Source organism: Dromiciops gliroides, chromosome 2 (genome assembly GCF_019393635.1).
Source record: "Dromiciops gliroides isolate mDroGli1 chromosome 2, mDroGli1.pri, whole genome shotgun sequence".
Classification (NCBI taxonomy): Eukaryota; Metazoa; Chordata; class Mammalia; order Microbiotheria; family Microbiotheriidae; genus Dromiciops; species Dromiciops gliroides.
The window spans coordinates 401,822,121-401,837,678 of record NC_057862.1 but is presented as its reverse complement, the minus strand read 5'-3'; the positions used below and the strand labels follow the sequence as shown (position 1 = coordinate 401,837,678).

Here is a 15,558-nt window from a genome sequence, read left to right as displayed (position 1 = left end):
TAAAGATAGTTCTCAACTTTTGTTTATACAAGCTTTACAATTTCAGATTTTTCTCCCTCCCTCCCCTCCCTCCCCCCTCCCCTAGACAGCAGGTAATCTGATATAGGTTATATCTATATATCTCTATACATATTGCAGTTAGCAATATTAACTGTGAAAACAATTTTGAAGCAAGCTTCTCTGATAAAGGTCTCATTTCTCAAACATATAGAGAACTGAGTCAAATTTATAAAAATAAGAGCCATTCCCCAGTTGATAAATGGTTAAAAGATATGAACAGTTTTTAGATGAAGTAATCAAAGCTATCTATAGCCATATGAAAAAAAAATGCTCTAACTCACTTTTAATTGGTGAGATGCAGATCAAAACAATTGTGAGGTACTACCTCATGCTTATTAATTTGGCTTATAGGACAGAAGAGGAAAATGACAAATGTCCGAAGGGATGTAGGAAAAATGAGACATTAATGCATTGTTGGTGGAGTTGTGAACTGATTCAACCACTCTGGAGAACAGTTTAAAACTATGCCGAAAGAGCTAATAAAACCATGCATACCCTTTGACCTAGCAATACCACTACTAAGTCTGTATCCAAAAAGACATAAAAAATAAAAAATGAAAGGAGTTATAGGTACAAAAATATTAATAGCAGTGCTTTTTGGTGGCAAAAAATTGGAAATTGAAGGGATGTCTATCAGTTGGATAATGGCTGAACAAATTAAGGTACATGGTTGTGATGAAATATTGTGATGCTCTCAGAAAAACATAAAAAGACTTATATGAGCTGATGCAAAGTGAAATGCACTGTGTGCAAAGTAACAACAATATTGTAAGGTGATCAGCTGAGAATAACAGCTATTCTCAGCAATACACTGATCCAAGACAACTCTGAAGGACTTATGACCAAAAAATGCTATCCATTCCCAGAGAAAGAACTGATGGTGTCTGAATACAGACTGAAGCCTACTATTTTATTTTTCTTGATTTTTTTTTTGGTCTATGTTTTCTTTAACAACATGACTAATATGAAAATGTTTTGCATGACTACACATGTATAACCTATATTGAATTACTTGCCTTCTCAATGGGTGGAGAGGTGGAGGGTCAGGAGGAAAGGAGAGAATTTATAACTCAAAGTTTTAAAAACAAATGTTAAAATTTCTTTTTACATGTAATTAGGGAAAAATAAAATACTAAATAAAAATCAAAAACAATTACATTGCATAATCTCTACTGGATCCTCATAGTAGCAAGACAGTTTTTTCTTTTTAACATATCCTGAATAAATTCACAACAATAACTATTCCAAACCTTTTCATCCCTCCACAAGTCTCTCATGGCACCTTGTCTTCCACCCTCTCAGCTGAGCTCCTGGCATCATACTTAAGCAGAAATATTGAGGCCATTCCCAGAGAGCCCCCTCATCTCCCATTCCTCAGATGCCTTCCTCCTATCATTTGCTTCACTCTTTTCTCACATGAAGAGGTGGTTTTTCCTTTTTTTCCCATAAAAGTATTTTATTATTTTCCAGTTACATGTAGAGATAGTTTTCAACATGTGTTTTTATAAGATTTTTAGTTTCAGATTTTTCTCTCTCCCTCCTCCCCAAGACAACAAGCAATCCGATATAGGTTATATATGTACAATCACATTAAACATATTTCTGCATTAGTCATTCTATGAAAGAAGAATCAGAGCAAAAAGGAAAAACTTAAAAAAACAAAACCCCCCAAAATAGAAATAGTATGGTTCAATCTACATCTAGATTTCATAGTTCTTTTTTTCTGGATTTGGAGAGCAGTTTCTATCATAAGTCCTTTGCACCATTGTATTGCTGAGAAGAGTCAAGTCTATCACAGTTGATCAACACACAGTGTTGTTGATACTGTGTATACTGTTCTGGTTCTGCTCATCTCACTCAGCATCAGTTCATGTAAGTCTTTCCAGGTTTCTCTGAAATCTGCCTGCTCATCATTTCTTACAGCATAATAGTATACCATTACATTCATGTACCACAACTTGTTCAGCCATTCCCCAATTGATGGGTATCCCCTCAATTTCCTTGCCACCACTAAAAGAGCAGCTATAAATATTTTTGTACATGTGGGTCCTTTTCCCTTTGGTTTTTCTCCTTACCAGGGCTAACTCATCTATATGCACCCGCAATCCCATTCCATCTTGTCTTTTCTGAATATTTCCACCTCTTTCAACTCCCCTCTTACTAGTTTTCAGTCTCTCGCTTTGTATTGGCCATTTGTCTGCTGCCTACAAACATGTCTCTTTCATCCTTTAAAAAAAACAAACTCACCTGTTCACTCCTCACTAGTGTTTATATTTCATGTCCCCTTAATGGCTAACTTTGAGAAAGCTATTTACAGTCAGTGCCTTCATTTCCTCTAGTTTCACTCCCTTTAAACCATTGCTTCCAACCTCATCATTCAGTGAAACTGCTCTGTCTAGAATTTCCAGTGATCTCTTAATTGCCAAATCTAATGCCCTTTTAAAATAATGTCCTTTTCTTAGTCCTTATCCTTCTTGACCTTTCTGCAGCCTTTGACACTGTTGATCACCCTTCTCTCCTGTCTACTTTCTCATCTCTAGGTTTTTATGATACTGCTCTCTACTGGTTTTCCTCCTTCTTGTCTGAATATGCCTTTTTTTTGCTGGATCTTTCTCTAGGTCACACAAGTTCTCTTCTTGGCCACCTTCTTTCTTCCCTCTATGCTGTCTCTCTTGGTGGTCTAACCTCTTCAGCTCCCATTGATTCAATGATCAAACTTAATCATTTCTATGCAGGTCATTTTTACATCTACTTAGCCCACCCATATTTCTTTAGACCTTTCGTCTCCTACCACTAACTTCCTACTGGAGATTTCAAACTGGACATTGATATAGACAGATCAGTCAGTCTCAGCATGATCAGAGCAGAGTTCATTATCTTTCCCAAAAAACACTCGCCTTTCTTTTTTTTTGTGTGTGTGTGAGGCAATTGGGGTTAAGTGACTTGCCGAGGGTCACACAGCCAGTAAGTGTTAAGTGTCTGAGGCCGGATTTGAACTCAAGTCCTCCTGACTCCAGGGCCGGTGCTCTATCCACTGTGCCACCTAGCTGCCCCAACACTCGCCTTTCTTAAAACTTCCCTATCTTATTGTTGAAGGCCCCATAAACCTCCCAGTCACCCAGGTTTGGTGCCATTCGTCATCCTCAATACTTACTTTTACCCTACCTGTTCAGTCTTTTGCCAACCCTTTACTATTTCTGCTTTCACAGCATCTTTCATATAGGTCGGTAGGTGGGAACCAATTCTGAAGAGATGGCATAACACTGAATGAGAAGGAAAGATGATAGAATTATGAAGCAGGGGCTAGACCATAGTCTGAACAGGTAGCCCCCCTCTCTTCGAGAATGGCCAGTTGTGGTGGCAGAGTTTTGTCCTGGAGTATTGCCTTTAATCAGCATCTATAACTTTGTGAGAATCTCTGTGGAGTGTGAGTGAGGGTTGGCAGAACGGGAGTTGGAGACATATTTGTTAGTTTTGGCTTTAAAGTAGTGGTTCTCAAACTTCTCATTGCTCATACTACATTTTTTTTTTTTGTCTTGACGAATTGAGGTAGACCGTGTCTTTAGTTGGCAACAAGGAAGGATTTCAACCCAACCCCAGACGTATTTTCTGGCAATTTCCTCTTCTCTCATACCCCTCACCTTTTTTTTTCCTTTACTTTCCAGTACTTGCAGGGGAGGATGTGACTTGGTTACCAGGGGACAGAGTAGGTATTGTGACCATGTCAATGCCAGGCAGCAAATTGGTTCCATCCTTTTTCTCCCTCCCTCCTTCCCTCCCTCTCTGCCTCCTTCTCTCCCTCCCTTTTCTTTCTTCTTTCCCTTTTCTAGTCTAGTGAAACTTATGGAGCCCTTCTTAGAATAATGTTTTTAAATGCATAAAGTAAAATACATAGGGTTATAAAGCAAGCCAATTACATTAAAATATAGTTATCAAAATATTGTTTTAAAAGTTAACGGACCACAGGCTTACACTGCTTCAAACTGTACTGTTAAGGGGCTCTGCTGAGGTCCTTTTAGGGATGCCTGCTTACTGTCCATTTCATTTCAGAAGGGTTGGGCTGAGTTGTAATTAGAAGTTTTTCTGGGACTCTAAAACTTTTGTATCTTGCATATTTTCTGGGATAGTGCTAGGTACTAGATACTAGGTATATTGGTTCAGTGAATGAATGAATTGCTATTATTCCTGCCCCCCTCCCCCAACAGCTTTTCTTGGAATGCTTTGGGTAGGAGTAGACTAACAATAACAGCTATTTGCCTTTAAAAACACAAACACATAGGACTGTAAGAAAATACACAACCTCTAAAAGAAAATTTTAAATTCTTGGAACAAAACAACAGACCCACCAATGATTTTCTAAATGTCTTCAGGGCTGTAAAGCAACTCAGGATTTTTAAAAAATAGATTGAAGCCTAAAATAATCCTTTTAGGAGTCATATTCTGTTGTCTTTTCATAGATTACATAATTTTTTTTCCATCCCCGTTTTATAGGTAAGGAAAGTAAGATAGAGTGTCCCCTCTTATTTAGTCTAGATTGCCTTTTGAGCCAGGGACTAAGCATTAAAACTGAAGTTTCTGACACCTGATTTTAAAAATCTGTTATGAGTTTGGAGTTAAGATGCTTTTTATGTCAGATCTTTGCTGCCTCCTTTACCTGTTGGAGATGTGGTGGGATGTCAGTCCTGGTGGATGGGGCCTTATACCTCCACTCTAACCAGGTGGTAGAGCTGAGGCTTTGATTTCTCTCTGGTTTTGTGTGTGGAATTGGTGAGTAGCTTGATGTATTTGACATCTGTGTGACAGCTTCTTGTATATAAGAAGAGCAGTATGCTGCAAGGCCCAGCTGTGTGTATTTATCTGTACATCAAGCTGAGGAGCAGCAGTTAGCCAGATCTGACAATCAAATGTGAGCTCCTTCTACCTACACTCAAGAGTGCATTTTAATGTGGTGTGTGTTTGCCAAGGGGTTGGCATTTGACACAGACAAAGAAATTGTCAGGTTTTTCCCCCTTCTGTTTGCTAGCCTGTGTTTCAGATGTTTCCCCAAATAAATGCTTCACTGTTGAACAAAAGTATGCTTTAAAAAAAACACCTTATATTATCTTTGTCTTTACTATGAATTCCATGTTAAGAAAATAATGAAATTTTTCTTTAAGTAATCATATAGTATGCTAATTAAATGGCCAGTTGACTTAATCAAATCTTGCCTTTCTTCTTGATTTCACCAAGATTTCCATGCCCCTCAAGAAAATGAGAGACAGAGCAGAGTCCATTTCTCATTTTTAAATTCTAGCACTCTTCTTGCCAGTTTAGTCAGTGAGTGAATTGTAGTTAGTTAATGTTGATATACAGTAATAGTCTCAGTTATGCAGACTTGAGTTGGAAGTGTTGCTGATTCTATTTCTATTTTGGTGTATTGTATAATTATCCTTAGGATATTGACATATCCCAGATCCAGTAGGCCATTTCATATTTTGATTTCAATGTAGTAGGAGCTGTCATCTGCACTTTCAACTTATTCTTTCAAGTGAGCCCTCTGAGTGGCAATAATATGTACTTCTCTGATGAGCTGATTGTGAGTTAGCTGATAAGCTTTTGAGGGAATTGATTTAACTGAAGCATGAATTATGAACTGAGAATTGACCTCCACTGGCACTTGTTAACCTTTGTGAAAGGTTCACTGTTATTTAACCTCGTTTTGGGGGATGGTGTGTAAATTCTCATTTGACCCTTTCCTATGTGTGCTACCACATATACATATTTAACCTCATTGAAGGAGACCCATAAATATGTGTTAAGACAGTGTTTATAGGGTGGGAAATATTTTAAGGAATGTAAACCTCTGGCCATTTGATGTATCCAAGTGTTCAGATGGATTATGTTTTTCCTTTTTGACATTTATAAATCATCTTTACATGCTTAGTTTGTGATAAGGACTGGGAACTAAATGTAGATTTCTAAGGGAAGGCTGGTTTTCAAGAGTTTGAAGGAAAAATTGATGATTAAATAGCAAGTTCATTAGGGACAGTTTGCATTAATGCTTGAAATGTAGATCTATGTACATTCATTGTGTCTTGATGTGTGCAGATATCACTGAAGCAAAAACCAGCTAATTTTCAAAGTAGGAAAAAACCATCAACAGATTCCTGGACTGTGCTGTAGTTTGTACTTTTATTATCTAAGCTAATTGTTTATTTAACCAAGACTTGTATCAGCTCTTAGTCACTGAAGACTGTTTGCCACTTGAATAAAATGTTTTCCACTGGCAGAAGGCCTTAATTAGCTATAATTAGAATAGGCCTGTAGACAAAAAAACACAATTTACTAATTGGTCCTTCTCGATGCAGAGGGGCTGTTTTATAGTTCTTTTAATTTCTTGTGTGTGTTCTTGCTGATACTTTTGCCATTTTGATTTATGTAATAAGGGCACTAGACTCCTTGGAGGAGTGCTGCTCACAAGGGACTTTTTTATGCATTTTTCAGGGAGCTGTGGTTTAGGAAAGCAAAGGCTGCCTTCCTATGCTCTAATACTCTTATAATAAATGTTTTATTGCCATTTTGCTTTACTTTTCAATTGAAGACTTCCTGCAATGCCTCTTTGCTATGGAGGTGACATTAGATTCTTTAAGTGCACACCAATAGAGTACAAGTTTTAACAGCTCTTGCCATGCTGCAAAGGTATTACATTTGGGCCCAGCGATAGACTGTGTGTCTGTTATTCAAGGATCAGCCAAGAAAGATTTGGTGGTGCTCATCAAGAAAATGTTATCCAAGGTTGTGAAGTTTTTGACCCTATAGATAGCATTGCATGAGACCAACCACTGAAGCAGAGGGGGGTTGTGAAGATCATCAATGGAAAGAGTCCCCATACTGATGAAATAATAGATCACTTTGAAGTATTTGATATATTGTAGTATTTTCTTGGCTAAGAGAACCATGTCTTTTTCCTCATTTTTTTCCTCCTGAATAATGTGTGTCTATTATTTCTTTTTTAACAGAAGCAGAGGCTTCTTAAAGAACTTGGAAACAGATGGCTTCCTTATCTAACCCCCAAAGATGCTGAATTCTACCAGCTGGTAATGTATATTAATCATATTTTGTGTGATTATAGTTATATATTTTAGACTGTGATTTCCTTGAGGGCAGACTATTTTATGTATTTTTTGTCTTTGTAGTCCTAGTGCCTTGCACAGAAGTAGGAGCTTAATCAATACTTGTTCAGTTGAATGGAATGTGATAAAAAATAAAGACCTTGAGTCATAGAATGCCAGAAATTTAAGAAGAGGACACAAGGAAACTGATACCTAAACTGGTTGAATGACTTTTTCAGAGAAGTCAAGTAAGAGTTAATGAGTGGCAGACCTGGGACTAGAACCTAGATCTCCTGACTCCTAGTCTAATGGGCTTTTTCTCCCTAGCTTGTTCTATCCTGATCGTAGTAGGATCTTAAATTGATATAGATAAAGGAGACAGGTGATTATGGGAGAAGAAGATTCTGGGGTAAAACTCCCTTTTCTCTATTTTTTTCTCTACTGTTGTAGAATCTACCTTCCAAGGGGGTGGTTGGGAATATGGTGGAATGAATCCTGAATTTGGAGCCAGGTGATCTTCATTCAAATATTGCCTCTGTTACTTGTTACTTGTGTGACCTTGGGCAAGTCAGCCTCTCCATCTATAAATGATAGGTTTTGATTATATAATAACCTCTAAGGTCCTTGCCAGTTTTAAGTCTTTTATTCTATGATCCTTCTCTTATTTTTTCTTTTCTCCTTCCCTCCTCTTTCAATTCCCATTGTCTTCCAAAATATAATTATCACTGTCATAAACTACCATATCTTATAAGAAAAAGTGAAACAAAATCATTCTGCTGAACCAAAACTGTGTTTGTAAAGTTATAAAGATAATGGTTAAACATTCTTACATCTGTGTAGAAAACATCAAATTATATTTATTATTTATTAATTAATTTATTTGTTTGCAGGGCGATGAGGGTTAAGTGACTTGCCCAGGGTCACACAGCTTGTAAGTGTCAAGTGTCTGAAGCCAGATTTGAACTCAGGTCCTCCTGAATACAGGGCCAGTGCTTTATCCACTGCGCCACCTTGCTGCCCCAACAAATTATATTTCTTAAAGCTTTGGATGGTAATTTATGTTTGTAAAAACTTTTATTTTCATGATGCTTATTAGATTTGCTAGCATCTTTATAATTGGATTATCTATCTTTAAAAGAATGAGAGCTGTCTGAAGTTTGGGAACCAAGGTCTGCCTGTCTTTGAATCTATATTTCAGAATCTGTTGTATTAGATTTAAGATGACTATCTTAATTAGATATTTAGGTAGATTCATGATCTCGTCAGGTTGGTAATTACTCTACCGGTTTGTATTGCAATTCTTCCAAACCATTCATTCTTTAATTTATTCATTAACAAGCATTTTAAAAACATCTTTACACAAAGCAATGTGTTAGGCATTGAAGATACAAAAACAAATATTCATCAGTTTCACTCTCAAGGAGCTTATATTTAACTGAGGGGGGATCTCATAGGGTTTCTTGCTTCGAGAGTTCCTTATCCAAGTATCGATGTAAATTCTACATAGATGGTCTACTCACCCCATTGGAGGCTCCTCTCTGCTTCTTTAATAGGTATCATTTTACAAATAATAACCCTGGGAGGTTAGCTAGTATATCTCTGCCCTAGTAAAGAAAATGCTTAAACATATATACCCTCCCTGGTCCTATCATTGTTATGGTGTTTTAAGAAATGTGCAGGATGTCAAGTAACTTTTGCATAAGACAAAGCATTTTCTAGGGAGTAGGAAACTGGACTTATGTTTTCATTAGTGTGGGTGACTCCTGGATGTGGAAATTTATAGAGCTATGAACTTGGGAAGACTTGATAACAAATTTGGCCTTAGACACTAGCTATGTCACCCTGGACAACTCACTTAACCTCTGTCTGTCTCAGTTTTCTCATCTATAAAATGGGAATAATAATAGCACCTACTTCTCAGAGTTGTGAAGATCAAAAGAGATAATATTTGTAAAGTGCTTAGCACAATGCTTGATAAATGCTTAGGCCATCTAAGTGGCGCAGTGGATAGAGCACTGGGCCTGGAGTCAGGAAGACTCATCTTTGTGAGTTCAAAACTGGCCTCAGACACTTACTGGCTTTGTGACCCTGGGCAAGTTGCCTAACCCTGTTTGCTTCAGTTCCTCATCTGTAAAATAAACTGGAGAAGGAAATAGCAAACCACCATAGTATCTTCGCTAAGAAAACCCCAAATGGAGTCACGAAGAGTCACACAGTACTGAATAACGACTGAACAATAATAAATGCTTGTTAAAAAGAAACTTTCGTGCATATCAGCAAGTCATCTTTAACTTAGAGTGATAGAAAGTTGGTTGTTTGGGGCAATAAGAAAGCCTGTGGTTACATAGCTAGTATGTATCAGAAGCAAGACTTGAACCCAGATTTTCTTGACTCCAGGGCTACCCTTTTATCCACTGGGCTATTTTACCTCTCAAGCCTAAAAATATGTACTCAAGAGCTGTAAATTAGCTGGCCATGTCAGATTAAAAGGTTGAGCCTGTAGTTTGGTGAGGAAGGTGTAGAATATAAAATGTTACACAGTGATTTGGATGGTTGTTGGCAGAATTTCAAAAAAAAGTTTTGTAAATCCTATTAAAATTCTCCTAAGAAACATACAATCTTGGGGCAGCTAGGTGGCACAGTGGATAGAGCACTGGCCCTGGATTCAGGAGTACCTGAGTTCAAATCCGGCCTCAGACACTGAACACTTACTAGCTGTGTGACCCTGGGCAAGTCACTTAACCCCAAATGCCTCACAAAAAAAAAAAAAAGAAAAAAAAAAGAAACATACAATCTTGTTATTACATTAATGGCTGTTGATGGACATAATCTACCTCTTAATATCTATAGAAGATTCCATGAAAAGAATGCAGTTTATAAAATAACACAAAATATTTTTAGGTTCCAATGGCCATTATGCCCAAACCTTATCAGTGATTCAGTGCTGGGGCACAACAGTCTATCTAGAGAAAAGCTTTCATTTTATCTATCTATCTATCTATCTCTCTCTCTCTCTCTCTCTCTCTCTCTCTCTCTCTCTCTCTCTCTCTCTCTCTCTCTCTCTATCTACCTATTCATGCATTCATTCAGCTAGCTAGCTAGCTGCATTTCAACTTTTAGGCCAGGGGTTCTTAACCAGAGGTCCACACTAGATTTTAGGGGATCTCTGAATTTGGATGGAAAATAAATTACATCCTTATTTTCATTAACCTCTAGATGAAGTTTAGTCAATTATGAATTAAAAAATAAAAACAAAAACAAAGCAACATTGTTCTGATGAGTCCATGTGTTTTGTCAGACCAGCAAAAGGAAAAAGGATTGGGGATAGGGAACCTGAGTCCTACCACTAATTTGCTATGTGACCCTGGACAATTCACTTAACCTTCCTGAATCTCACTTTCCTCCCTTGAGAAATGAGGGGGTTGAACCGTAGAGGTCATCCAGCTAACTTAAGAGCGAATCTCCTTGACAAAAAGTTATCAACAAGCTGGTATGATTGTCAAAATAAAAATGATATACTTTAAAATATATTCATCTAAAGTCTTATACTTAAGTTAAAAAATAAAATGCCCAAGTTAAAAATAAGAGAGACAGCTAGATAATGGTCTAGCCAATCAGCCAATAAAAATTTACTAAATGATCATTATTTGCTAGGCATTGTGATAAGCACCAAAGAAAGGTTCAGAGAAAGGGAAAAAACCCAGTCCTTTCCCTAACAAATCTCACATTTTAATGGTCTAATATGGTGGGGGAGGGGTTCATGATACAAAATAAGAACCCATGCTTTTATATAAATATTTTCATTGTCTTCTTTTTTTTTTTAATTTTTTTTTTTTTTTTTAGTGAGGCAATGGGGGTTAAGTGACTTGCCCAGGGTCACACAGCTAGTAAGTGTTTTAAGTGTCTGAGGCCGGATTTGAACTCAGGTACTTCTGAATCCAGGGCCGGTGCTCTATCCACTGCGCTATCTAGCTGCCCCCTCATTGTCTTCTTAATAGTAAATAATGCTTTTGGGAGGAATCTGCCTCACAAAAGGGAGGAAAGTCTAAGTGGACAAAATAATAAATACTTAAAGCAGACTCATTGAAAAGTTCAGAGTAGAGTAAAATAAAATAAAAATCTTGGACTGACTTCAGGACCAGATATAAGGTATAGGGGAAAGGAGAGTAAGATATAATGTACTCCTGTTACTTGTGGGGAACAGTCCCCTATTGAAAGACACTCTGATTTCACGGCAATGCTTTCTTAGACTGACTCCAGTTGAATTTTGCTGGCAGTATTTTGCATTTTACACTTTATGGAAATTTGCACCATATTAGTCATACCATTTTCGACACCATTTTAGCTGTAAAATGGTTGCAACTTGGCAGCCATCCCAAGACTAATGTTCTAAACACTTTCCCTGGTTCAGACTACAGCTGCATGAAGCTGAGAAGTCTCCCAAGTTCTTTTCAAGAACTTCTGAAGTCATTGTTTTAACCTACCCCCAATTTGATGTGATTTGCTTTGCCTTAAGATCTTACAAAGGAAATGCAAAGAAATTTAGGTATCTGGCACAGGGCTTGAAGATGTAAGGAAAGTGATTTCCCTTTGGGCAAGGAAAAGGAAACAAATGTCATTCTAGAGATTGTGTTTTTATTTCAGTGAAGGAAGTAAAAGTATTCATATGTCTGAGATGCATGATTGCTTTTCCTGGATCCAAAGGAAGGTAGCAGAGGTCCTGACTAGTTTGTTTTATTTTTTCTTCTTAATTTTTGTAGGCAGCTATTCCAGATCTGCAGCTAGCTTCTGTCTAGTTTTAGGAAGGTAGAGTGACAAGTGGTAAGATGGAACTTCTTCCTGGTTTTTGTTTTCTGTTTGGTTCTGTTTGGATCTCTCCTGGAGGTGCCTTGAAGCTTGGGGTCTGACACTGATCGTGTTAGGAGCATTCCTGATCCCTGACCAGTTATTAATGGTTGCCTGAATTTTCATTTTTGTGGCTGGTGGCTGAAGTGGCATTCCTCTGGCCAAGATCCAAGACTTGGGTCTGAACTTTGTATTTATTTATGTCATTAAAAAGCATTTTTACTTTGCTTTTAAGAGAACAGATTTACTCCTGGTAAGGTTTTGTGTAGTAGCTTTACACATTATATAAGGAGCACTTAAAGTGATTAGATATTAGTACGGCTTGATATCATGGTTTTTTGTGGATTTTGGAATGATAAAAGAGAAACCTTGATAGGTGTTCTGTTTGCATTTTTATTTCATTTTTTCCAGTGGATAGACTAGTTCATAACATGGTAGGTTGATGACCTTTAGTATTTAACTCTCCAGGTACTACTTTCAAGATATGAAAACAGAAATGAATCAGTAGTTGCTTTTTAAAAGTAACAGATTTAAAAATTTTCTTTTGCTTTTAAATCATCTAGATTTCCCCCTGCATACTCTTCTCCTCCCCCTCCCAGAAAGCCATCCATTATAGCAAATAATTTTTCATTTGGAAAAAGATGAAGAAAAAAATCAGCAAAATTAATCAAGACCTCCGTTGTATCCAGATTGTAGAGTATATAAAAGATGAGTAAAGTGTAAGAAGAATGGAAAGGTTGGATGGGGACAGGTTATAAATAGTTTTAAGTACTAAACAGAAGACTTTATTCTTGATCTTGGGGTAATGGAAAGCTGGAGTTTACTGAGTAGGAAGAATGATGTGGTCAAGCATGTACTTGGGAAAATTAGTTTGGGCAGCTGAAGGGGAGAAGTATTGGAAGGAGAAAGACATTTTAGGCAAAGATACCAAGGCTGTTGCAGTACTAGTTGAATAGCTGATGAAATCACATGAGATAGTATTTGAGACAAAAGAAAAAAAGACCCAGGAAGGAGGCTTGGAGGACACCTCTGGTTAGTGGGTTTGACATAGATGGAAAGTTCATCAAAAGGGACTAAAAAATGATCAGACACCAGAAGGAGAACCAAGAGATAACAAGATCATGAACACCTGGAAAGGAGCGTCTAGGAAGAGATGTTCAGTGGCGTCAGACACTATAGAGAAGTCAGGAAGCATGAGGATTAAGAAAACATCGCCAAAAAAAAGAAAGAAAGAAAGAAAGAAAACATCACCAGATTTGGCAATAAAGAGATCATTGGTAACTTGGGTGAAGTCAGGATTGTTTTGTGAAGGTGCATGGATGGAAGATTGTCCTCTTTGAGAAACAGTAGACCAGTTTGACTGGAATACACAGAGTATGAGGAGAGTAATACAAAATGATTCTGATAAGGCAGATTGGAGCCAGATTGGTTATGGCTTTAGATTATGGTCTAAAGAGTTCATATTTTTCTTACATATAATATGGAGCTATTTAGAGATTTTTGAGCAAGGAAGTGACATGGTCTCAGTAAGATAATATTGGCAGCTTTATAGAGGATGAATTGAACAGTCAAGACACTAGGAGTATTGGGAAGCCAATTAGCAGGCCACTTCTTTGTATCTGTCAGCCCCCAGTCCAGGTCCTTGTACACAAGAACCTCATAAATATTCATTGAATGAATAAATTGATTGGAGTCCATGGTATTTACCTTTTTTTAAAGGGAATTGTTTTTTAAAGATCAGATTTAAAGCTGTAATATGCTGGCAGTCCTGGCATGCACTTGTTACATTTTTGTATTAGATGATTGATGGACAAGATGTGTTTTCATCAGTTCTTAGAGGGCAAATTCCATGATGTATGTGTCTTTTGCATGGTACCAAGCAGGGTCTAGATTCTCATTTAACAATGAAGATGACTTCAAATATGATGTACATAAAGATATTTCCAGCTATTAATACCTAGGGTTTGGGCTCAGAGATTCCAGCATTTCTAAGATATGCGTTTGAGAATTTCCCTGAATTTGATTAATATTTAATATCACTTGAAATTCACAAGAAGAAAAAGTAGAGGACTTCTGGTGAAGATGATGATGTTAAAAGGAGTAGTCGAGAAAATCCCTAGCAAAGATGTAAAGGGTTCCAGATAAAGTCCTGATCAATAAAAACGGAAGAGAATTGACAGTAAGCTCCAACATCCAGTTCAATGCTACACAAGTTGGTGTGTAGAAGTCTATTGGCCCTCTGAGGTGGTGTATTCCAGGCAAGCCTGAAAAACAGCATAGTTCCCCCTAACTGGGTTCTGAAGCTTGGAGGATCTCAACCATCATATTTAGGAGCCACATCAGGAAACACCAGCTTCTGCTATATCACTATGGGAGGAGGCAGAATCAGGCAGTATATATATGCCTTAAGACCCACCATGAGGTCCAAAGCCTCCTGCCAGAGCCCTAGAAGGAGTCAAAACCAACCCTTGGTAAGACTACCTAGAGAGGGAGATAGTACAGTATCCATGCTGCCTGTGCTGTGGACACATATTAAAAGGCCCAGGATCAGTTATTTGCAAGGTATACCAGGGGGATCGAGGAGGTAGAAACAAAGCAAAGGAGGCCTAAAGTCAGTGAATTCTGGTATCTGGTCAGGGCATTTAAGTGCTGTAGTTGTAGATGAAGATGATTCCTGGTTAGTTAGATACAAGGAGGAGACAGATGGGGCCAAGGTGAGTTTGCATTGGGCCTCAGGAGATGGAGGCAAACACCTGGGATTGAGGTAGAGGGCAGGGCCTACACTTAACCCTGGATCCAACTTCCTGTCCCAGGACAAGATTTTTGAATACAGTGGGCTGTGGGTCCAGGAACCAGTTAATCTATCAGAACTACATCAGGGCAGAGACAGCATCATTCAAATTGCATAAGAAACAGCACCATGTAGGGCTTTCCCACTCAACCATGGGAGGGGGCAGAACCTGGTGCTAGCAAAAAGTCATAATTTAGGAACTGAGGCTGCAGATAGGAATAAATAACCACAAATTTTGAAGAGCCATCTAGGTGATGAAGTTGATTAGAGTTCTAGACCTGGAGTCAAGAAGATATGAATTCAAAATAGCCTCAGACACTTACTAGATGTGTGACACCAGGCAAGTCCATTAACCGCTCCCTGCCTTGCTTTCATAATTTGGGGATGAAAGGTGAGGATAATAATAAATGGGGATAGTAATTGCACCTATCTCCCAGGGTTGTTAGGATAAAATGAGATCATATTGTAAAATTCTTTGTAAGTATTAAAGCATTTAAATATCTTTATGTAAATGATAGCTACTGTTGTTGAATACTATTGAATACTATAGATTAAGAGATGCCCAAGAGGTAAATGCAGATTAACATCATGATAAATTCAAGTAGAGATTTAGAAAAGAAGAATGGCTTGAACACAAGGATTACAAGAGTAAAGGGATGAAATAAAGCCAGAGATTTTTAAAAAATGAAATTAGAGGTAACTGAAGGGGGAAAATTATGAACAGAATAAATAGCTTAGAATCAGAGGTGGAAAAAAAGATTCAAATAGTGG

General features: G+C 37.7%; 1 protein-coding gene across 3 annotated transcripts in view; it reads left to right on the top strand.

The window, feature by feature from the left end:
* Window positions 1-15,558, top strand: part of FTO (FTO alpha-ketoglutarate dependent dioxygenase) — a 406,491-nt gene that overhangs the window by 104,698 nt on the left and 286,235 nt on the right. For all 3 annotated transcript variants that reach the window (XM_043988473.1, XM_043988474.1, XM_043988475.1), the window contains one exon: window positions 7,059-7,136. In XM_043988473.1, coding sequence (XP_043844408.1) covers window positions 7,059-7,136 — 78 coding nt within the window. The remainder of the gene's footprint in view (window positions 1-7,058; window positions 7,137-15,558) is intronic.